The sequence below is a fragment of the Mastigoproctus giganteus genome, chromosome 8, assembly GCF_048544385.1.
Source record: "Mastigoproctus giganteus isolate SK-2022 chromosome 8, ASM4854438v1, whole genome shotgun sequence".
NCBI classification, from domain to species: domain Eukaryota; kingdom Metazoa; phylum Arthropoda; class Arachnida; order Uropygi; family Thelyphonidae; genus Mastigoproctus; species Mastigoproctus giganteus.
In genome coordinates, this window is record NC_143582.1 from 280,260 (window position 1) to 290,000 (window position 9,741).

A 9,741-nucleotide genomic window follows, 5' to 3' on the forward strand; every position below is an offset into this window, starting at 1 on the left:
ATTCAATATGAAGATACATTTTTTTTTTTTTAATTAGAGCCTTTTTATTATTGTCTTAACTTATGTGTGTAAACCGTTTTATTGACTCAAAGATCAGAACTCGAACAATCTTTTTAATAATCAAAAAGACACAGTCTAATGAAATGGGAATAAATGAGCATAACGCTCAATATAACACATCCTTAACTCTGATATATACCTAGTACCGCCTGCAGAATATTATAAGGATTAAATTCTGGTTCTTTCTGCTGCAAAGTACATCTAGCCATAAAGTCTGTTACCACATTATACGGAATCAGATGTCGAACCATATACTCGTAGGCTTCTTGAAATGTGATATCACTGGTGGTGGTGAACTGCCGACGCTGTCGCAAACATACGCGAGCGGAGTCCAGTACTTCCATCACAGATTCTTGCATCAAAGTGAAGAAGTTAGCTTCTTTCACTAGCTCAGATACAAACTCGTCAACATAGAGTATTTTTTGTGAAAGAGATTCACATTCACCCAAGTCGAGAATAAAATCACACAACCCACCATTGGAAATTGTAGCACGACCAGCTTCTGTCTCAATCTCCAAGCCGTCTGTAAATGTAATAGTTTCATGTGCACGACCCCGAACTAATAGTAATACTTCAGGCCATTTTAACATTATCTTACTCCATTGATCTGCCGTTAGTTTTAGATAACACGAGGCACATTCCAAAACTATCGATACTTCGAAATCGAGCAGGAGAACTCGTAGAATAGTTCTTGAACTCAGGCGACGAAAAAACACATAGTTCTTCTTTGGAGCGGTACTCATCTTAGCAGGTGCTGAAAAATGGCAAATGTAACGACAGAACGTATAACAGTCATATATAAAACAGTCCCCAACCCAGATATGTGACTAATAATATTACTCAAGAAATTGCCTAATAAGGAGCTCTTACTGGATGACGTACTATTTGGAACAGGTTTCCTTTTGACCTTAAAAGCCAACCCAGTTACAGGATGTGGATGACGTACTATTTTGGAAAAGTTTTCCTTTTGACCTTAAAAGCCAACCTAGTTACACTCTTACAGGATGTCTGTAGTATTTCGGAACAAGTTTCGTTTTGACAAAATAGTAGGATAATTGACCGAGAATGTCATAAGGCTACTGGAGAAAGTTTAAAAAGCGACCGCAGTCACAGAACCGTTACAGAAAAAAAAATGGACACGTGGATGTGTGATGATGATGACCCCCTGGAGTGTGAAACTGTCAGTCTTGCTGAAATAATGTATACGAATACTGTACAGTATACAGAGGTGAGTGAATTTCCTCCTATATTATCACTTTTTATTTTTAAAAGTGATAAAAATAGTTTTATAACAATGCTTAATATTCATTTTCAGAATGCAGAATTCTTTTCCTTGTCTCCTCGTGTCGAGGGGAGGGCAGGAGGATCAAACGAAGGGCCTGTAAGTCTTATTCAGAATTTCATATGCAGAATTACAATCCGAATTCCAAAAACGTTAAGTATTTTTTTTTTTTTTTTTAGATTCAAATTGGCGGCGGTGATTAAACTTACGAGCGATTCTACGAAGTCAGCGAAGGATCAGAGAAGTATTCCTCTAAATATAAAACTAAGTATAAAACTTACAAGTGCAAATACCGAGACTTACATTTGCTTGCAGGGGAACAATATTTTCTATTGTTCAAACAAATGTTTAACCAAATTATAGGGCAAGTAAACAAGGGAGGAGAATTTAGCCATGTTCGTTTATGTGTAAACGCCGACTCCCTAAAAACACCGATTAATCTTCCTGTTATGAAGATATCAGAACTGACATTAGATAGAAATATGAATGCTTTTTTTCTGTGTAGATCAGTCGCGAAGTGGCTTTCTGATAACAGACTCTCTCTCAATCGATCTAGTTCTAATAAACATATCAAATAAAGGTGGTGCTGGTCAATCTAAAAATATATAAAAAGAGTGGAGAGGACACCCGTACATTCCCATATGGATACTTCCGTGAAAAACACAATCAAAAATGATTCGTCGGTTAGAACACTGTCACTATGTGTTCATTTATTCACCCCTTCACATGTGTAGCGGCCGGTGGTACTCAAAGCGGTAAAACTACCTTCATTCTGTCGCTTATTAAAAACAGCGAACAGCTAATTTCACCCCCTCTGGAGAGAATAATTTACTGCTACTCGGAAGAGCAGGATCGGTTCTTACAGTTTCCGCACGTTGAATTCGTAAAAGGCTTGAAACTACCCGAAGTCGATAGACGTGTCAGAAATCTAATTATAATCGACGATCTCCTACACGTTGCCAAAGACAGTTCCGAAATCGCTGAAATATTCATTAAAGGAAGCCATCACAGGAACACAAGTATCTGTCTTCTCTCCCAAAATTTGTTCTGTCAGGGTAGTCAATATAGGACCATCAGTCTTAACTCACACTATTTAATCGTTTTTAAAAATCCCAGAGATTCCCGACAAATATCTCACCTAGCCTCGCAAGTATTTCCAGGGCGTTCGAATGTTCTAGTCGAAATTTATAAGGAGGCCACAGAAAAACCGTTCTCATATTTATTACTGGACTTTCGACAAGATACACCAGAACAACTACGTCTGCGCTCATGCATATTACCGGAGGACGGCCCGTCAATTACATATGTACCTTCATGGCTAAAAGACTCCGAAAACATAGTGACTTCATCAGGTTTTTGTCTGGTGCCAGCCCCAAGCAAGCAAATACAATTTTGAGACAGGCATCACATTCTCAGGTCACTGTTTTGTGCGAACTGTGTAAGAATTTACTAAGAGGTAACATACCGATCACCCCCAAAGAACGCCTTAGACTGCAGCGCAAAAAGAAACTGCTGCGTGTTCTAGCGGATAAAACTGTCCCCTTCACACGGCGACGGAGACTTATTACCCAGCAAGGAGGAGCACTGTTTCCCTTACTAGGCAGTCTGATAATTCCACTGATAACATCGCTAATAAGAAAATGAACGACTCGTTCAAAAAATATTTACTACTGGCGCCACCAGAACACCAAAGGATGATTTCTCTGGACGAAGAGATGTCCGAAATTCTGAAGAGACAGGACATGTCGATCGAATCCAAGGTGAAGGCTTACCTTCAAACATTGCAGGTTTTTCTGGGACTGAAGAAGAAAAGCGGGCCTCCGGAGGAGGCCCTCGTGCTCCCTCCCGCGGCGGCCAGGGAAAAGCGCGCGCCCAAACGTACAAGGAAGAAACCGTCGATTCTGACGTCTCCCCGTCGCTTGAGAGGAAAGAAAATACAGTGGATAAGTATGTAAGTACACAATTTTTTTTTTTAAATTTGTTTATTTAAATGATCGATTACATCTAAAGTGGCAAGAATATCATTGCCCCACAAATTTTTACAATAACACTCGTTAACAATCTGTCTCATAGTAATGCCGCGACATCTATGGGTTAAAAAGAAAACACAATGCAGTCCACAAGCTATAGATTCCCGATGTTGTATTACAGTCTTGTTATGAGTCCACTTGCGACTTTGCCTTTTCAGAAACGCAGCAAAATCTTCGGGCGGGGGGCGGGCAAACGTGTCGAAGTAAACGGCTTCTTCTCCGAGGTGAATAGCTATCCAATGGGTTCCTGGCCTGTCGGAGGGATCGGTGTTGACAACTAGAAGAAACGGTTTACTAAGAATGTTCGTAGGCAGTTCGTCGCGAGCACATACACTTATGGGGTAGTCTTTAACAACACTTTCCAACAAACGTGCTTTCTTTAGTGTTCATAATCCAGAAGGACCGACCTATCTTTTGTCAGCGAAACCACGTTCTCGAATTCACTGTACAAGACGCACGTGACGTTTTCAGGCAATGGTGAAGAAAATTTAAGTTCGAGACGTACGCTCCCCCGTTTCAATGCACTAATGTGTTGAGCGATGGCGTTTTCGTCCGGTGATAGGTCAAAACCGTACAATACATTACCGATTGAATACTCGGAATATGACAAATCGTTTCAGGTGTCTTCCGTCCATTTATTTAATGAAGAGAAGAGCGACAGATACGATCTCGTATACTGTCCTGTCTTGAAGTCAGGAGTCAGAGGTATTGACGGGTACTGAATGCCATCGGCCGTCACTTGTAAGTAACACAGGTTGAAGTGAGAGAAGTTAAAAGGATTACGAGCATATGATCCATTGAAACCTTTGCTCGACACCAAACCAACAATCATGCGCGATGGAATTTGTCCTAGGAATATATTATCACGTGTGGAATCTACCATTCCTTTGGGAATAGAAAAGTATGTCACGTTCACGCGATTAATCGGGTACACGAGCGGGTTCTTCTCTAAAACATTGATGTGTGCGAGTTGGATCTGAGGATTCAATTTCACTTTACGCACGAATAACGTTGCTTCCATAATGTTCAACTTGGCAGTCGACGAATCGTTGGAAAGCAAACAAAATTCAGGGGAACTTCTTACCAGTCGTAAACGGAGGGAGACGTTATTCACTATGTATTTAGATTGGTGACACAGATCGAGTCGAAGTCTTCCTAACATCTCTGCAGTTTTCGATTTTGAGAAGGATTTCGATCGTTGGTACATACCACTATCATCCTTCTCGAACATCTGTTTAACATCGGGGTACTGATCTTTGACATACATCTCAGTTGTCAGTTGCGAATTCTTGGCTTCCCGTCCATAGTTAAGAAGCGTTTCCAGGTATGCACGATAAGGGTACGTATTCGACGATGGGTTAATCAGTTTGTCTTGTACAAAGAGATCGACTTGACTGAATAGAGAGTGAAAGAAATTGTTAACAACTCCTACTTTATCATTTTCTTCCAGATCTTTTCCATCGCTTCTCGTGATTCGCACCTTCAAACGCAAATAACTTTTCCCGAGGTCTAGATACTCTTCTGAAGTCCCCGGAATATAGAATTCGATCGGGCCTACACTATCTACAGATGCCAGAGGAAGGAATGTAATATACGACGACCGTTCGACACACATATTAGTGGCTGGTTTACTGAAAAGATCCAGCTCGGACATCATAACCTCCATCGAAAATATCGCGACGTCTACGTTTACCACCGCTCTGATTACGCACCTTGTCTTTAATGGCTTGTCCGACTTCTGATACACGATTTAAAAACGAACGTTTAGGTGGAATACCTGATACGACATCATCAACGATATTTCGCCCTGCCGACAGTACTTGTTGGCCAAAGAAAGCTGCTGCAGGTTTTAGTATCGGAGTCAGAAAACGGAATGCAGTTCGGAAGATGCTTCCTAATCCGTGACCTCTCTGGATAGAGGGCCCAGCGAAGTAGGGGTTCCCCCCCTGCTTGCATTGTGTAGTAATGGACGTACGCATTCATCGTTCACGGAAATGTAGTTTAATTGTAGTCTTTCCCTCACTGAACGGTACGAATTCACCGCTATCTGTACGCACTTGGATTGTAACGGTATGGAACGTGTTTAACTGGAGGGGATAATAATCTAAATGCGAGAACTCTCCGTTATTGAAAAACGATACGACACGTAACAGTGGCGCTTTCGTGTCGCCTACAACCTGATCCTCAATTAGATTACAATAGACGAAATAGGAACTGACACCCCTATATATATCTGCCTGATACTTAGCGTAAACTCTACCTTCTAAATCTCTGCCTAGTTTTTCGAAACCTAGCATCTGACCGAGCCCTGTTTTTGGGAATCGAAGGTAAACCGATGGATCGATTTCGATAGACACTATACCTATGGAGTTCACTTTTGCATCGAGTTGGGGTGCCAGTTTCATCATTGCGTTAAGCACCTGTGGTATACTTTTGTAGCTCCCTCGTGGTAGTTTACAGACCTGAACAGCTTCTGCTTTCACACCCCGATATGTGATAGTTCTATTGGCTGCTTCTTTAGGCAATATGATTTCCTTCTTGGAAACCCACTCACCGACGTGATAATTTCTGAAAATATGGAACCCTCCTTGATCCTCGCTAAATGTCTTATCGAGACCTATAACCCGTGTAAAAACTTTAGAGATTTTCACTATACCCTCGTTCTTCACCCTTAACGTGAACTGTTCTTTCGTTCCGTCAGTTTTCACTTTCAGTTGAATATCACTGTCGACAGAATTAACATCATCGATAAGTTTTGAGGAAGTGGTATACATTTCTTTTAATACTGTCATCGCTCTGACTTCTTTTTTCTTTTTGGGGTGCAGTGAGAATATGTTCCATCCATCGGAGATATTATCCCATGAAAGAGGAAAATGTACTTCGGCAAGTGCTACTTCCCATTTGCCCGAGAGAGAAACAGCATTAGGCAGTTCCACTGTGAATTGTGACTGAGAATTTCGGGGATGCAGATCCATACTAGCATTACTGGGTAGCGTAAGGAAAAACATCTTGTGAGCTGACCCAACTGTTGTAGTTTTGTGGATAGCCTAACCATTTGACTAATAACTGACGTCCTCTAACTGTCTTTTGTTTAAGTACCTTTTCGATAGGGTAGACGTCAGGGGGCAGATTATCGTCAAAGTTAACTTTCTGTAACTGAGTTTCGTAAAACGTTCCTTCTATCTGCTCACCATCACGATCTGTCACACTGTACACAATAGGGTTACGCTTCAAAACACGTGTAATAGTAAACACTTCTCTCGTCCAATTCCCCCAGTAACCTTTGCGAAAAGGGTGAGACCCGCTGCTCAAAACAACTCTATCTCCGATTTTAAATTTCGGTTTCAGGGTTTTGCTATGGCTGTGGTAGAGTCTATTATACACTTCTTCTTCGTTAGCAAGAGTGACTTTTACAGGGGCCATACCTATAGAACGATGGGTAGTATGATTATACGTAGCTACAATATCGTCGAGTACGTGAATATATTTCTGACTTTTGGAATAAGAAATCCACTTATAAATTTTTTATTTCAGTGTACAAATGAAGCGCTCGGCAATAGCTGCCTTCTTTTCTGATCTTGTTGTATAGAAATTGATTCCAAGGGAAAGGAATAACCGACGAATAGACGCATTGGTGAATTCTTTTCCTTGGTCGGTATTAACACAAAATGGTGTTTCTTCTTGGAAAATAGATTTGAATGCCTGCACCACCTCGTTGGCTTTTTTGCTTTTCAGTTTTCTGACCCAAGAATATCGCGAGAAGCAATCCACACAAACCAGAAGGTAACGATATCCATCGTTTGAGTCAGCAAGAGCCGACAGGTCACCCAGGTCACATTGAAAAGTGTGATTAAGTCCGGGAACTTTAATTTGGTTCCTCCGAAAATTAATTCTTTGCTGTCGATGTCTCACGTAAGTAGGTTGTCTAGCTAGGAATTCGCGCACAACACGTCTGGGTAATTTAGTATGTTTTTGAAGAGCGTCAATAGAACTGAAACTACCTATTACTTTAGGATTATAATAGTCTGCTAACATTTCTCTATCTCCACAGGTAGGAATGGACAGCGTCGAAGACATCGCACTATTTATATTTGTCATCATCCTGATAGTGATTATTATTATTATCTCGGAACCACAGCGTGAAGATTGGCGGATGGACTGCTTCCAAACATCTGAAAATGTCACTGTTTGTTCATAGATGTACCTTTTTTTAAAATTGTTCATTAAAAGCATAAATTTTCTTAGATGTACCTTTTTTAAAAAATGTTCATTAAAAAGCAGAAATTTTCTTTGAGTTTTTGATTTTAGGAAATGAGTCAATAAAACGGTTTACACACATAAGTTAAGACAATAATAAAAAAGCTCTAATTAAAAAAAAAAAAAATGTATCTTCATATTGAATCTCTATGGAAACGAACCTATAAAAAGGTTTACACACACACAAGAAAAAAAGACTCTGATGGATTAGTTAATAAATACTATGACAAGACAATGAATGTTCTTTTTATCAAAGGATCAATAAAGGTTTAAAACTGATAGAAGCCACACGCGAAAGAAAATATTTTTTATCACTTTTAAAAGTGATGGAGGAAGTTCTCATGGTGCTACATAACACAAATATACCGATGACCTTATTTGATATGTTTATTGCTTCAGTAAAATAAAAAGTGAAGGAGGAGCTATCATGTGGCGACATTACACAATTCCGATGAGTTTATTTGATGTTTATCGCTTCAGTAAATAAAAAGTCATGCTGTTACATTTATCGCTTCAGTAAAATAAAAAGTGAAGGAGGAAGTCGTCAAGTTGAGACATTACACGATTAACGCTTCAGTAAAAAGTCATGCTGCTATTCTTCTTGAGTTATACTGTTAAACACATATCCTGGGGGGGGGGGGGGGGGGGGGAGCTGACCTAATAAAACTATGTAACACAGGATATGAGACCACTTTATATATGAGTCGTACACCATCTGTCATTACATTCACCGTTTTTTCTACAACTGTTGTTGTGTTTTTCAGGTCTCAGCTCAACTACAATTCTACTATGGAGCCACGTTGCGAATACATGCGTTTTCCCCGCCATTGGCAGGGACTTCGCGGTAGACCCTTCCTCAACTGGCTGGGGGAAGTTGAAGTTCCAGATGGCTACAATTCTACTAGGGAGCCACGTTGCGAATACATGCGTTTTCCCCGCCATTGGCAGGGACTTCGCGGTAGAGTTAGTTAGTTAGTTAGTTAAGTTTTATTGGCGCATCAGCAACTTAGGCTATAATGCGCCAAAACTTTGTCACAAAATTAGTAAAACATTCAGTGACCTAATGAATTAGGTCACTAAGTCAGAGTATAAAAACAATTGTAAACTGTAAAAGACAAATATCTGTAAACGAGTAACAATAGTAAACCTTAAAATAATAAGATTTTTTTTTTTTTTAAATACGAGTAAAAAGGTTTACTGTTTTTAGGAAACTAAAAATAGCAGACACATGGTCATTGTCGGATAAAATCTGACTGAGTGTATATGGCTCAGTCAGTTGGTTAAAAGCAGTATAACGAGCATTTCTAAAATTGGTACAGTCACATAAAATATGTTTGATGGATAAAATGGTGTCGCACTGCTCGCACATAGGAGGGTCATCAGCCCTCAGCAAAAAGGAGTGTGTTAGATGACAGTGTCCTATGCGGAGCCGAGCAAGAACAACTTCCTCTTTGCGATCCCTGCGTAAGCTGGACCGCCATGGATGGATCATAGGCTTAATTCGACATAGTTTGTTTGTAGTAATCAGTCGATGCCACGAATCTTGCCACTGAGATTGTATGTTACTACGGATCACTTGCCTGTAGTCTGTATAGGGGACTGACAGGTCAAGATTATCCGTCAGGGCTGCCAATTTGGCTGCAGTGTCAGCCAAATCATTTCCTCTAATCCCGATGTGACTGGGGATCCAGCAGAATCGGATATCGAATCCACTTATAAAGAGGCTGTATATTATCTGCTGGATTCGGGACAGGGTTGGATGATTAGTGTGTGACATCGCTGATAAAGCCTGTAGTGCACTCATTGAGTCGGCATATATAATACTCCGTTGGTAACGGTGTTTTCTTATGTGATCTAGAGCTAACTCTATGGCATGCAGCTCTGCAGTGTAAATGCTGCAGTCAAGGGGTATCTGCTCTGATATGGTATTATTTGGAAAGACAGCAGCAGATCCCACATACGATTCTGACTTCGAGCCGTCTGTGTAGACTGGCAAGAAGTCAGAATGTTCTGCACGGTGTTGTGAATAGAGCTGAAGGTAGACAGAGGCTGGAGTATTAGACTTCGTCGCAAGTTTGAGCGAGAAGTCACATGCTGGTGTTTGTGCATGCC

The 9,741-nt window shown here is 40.5% G+C and overlaps 2 protein-coding genes and 1 long non-coding RNA gene across 3 annotated transcripts; 1 reads left to right on the forward strand and 2 right to left on the reverse strand.

Moving 5' to 3' along the window:
* Positions 1-965: 965 nt before the first annotated feature.
* On the forward strand, positions 966-3,183 carry LOC150081179 (uncharacterized). Its single transcript, XR_016547259.1, has 2 exons — positions 966-1,441; positions 1,522-3,183. It is a non-coding gene; the product is annotated as an uncharacterized LOC150081179 (long non-coding RNA).
* An 805-nt stretch (positions 3,184-3,988) lies between these two features.
* LOC150081180 (uncharacterized protein F54H12.2-like) lies at positions 3,989-4,987 on the reverse strand. Its single transcript, XM_090379396.1, has one exon. The coding sequence runs from the start codon at positions 4,985-4,987 to the stop codon at positions 3,989-3,991; it is 999 nt and encodes a 332-aa protein (XP_090235522.1).
* A 1,367-nt stretch (positions 4,988-6,354) lies between these two features.
* On the reverse strand, positions 6,355-6,795 carry LOC150081181 (uncharacterized). Its single transcript, XM_090379397.1, has one exon. It carries the CDS (start codon positions 6,793-6,795, stop codon positions 6,355-6,357), a length of 441 nt encoding a protein of 146 aa, XP_090235523.1.
* Positions 6,796-9,741: the final 2,946 nt, after the last annotated feature.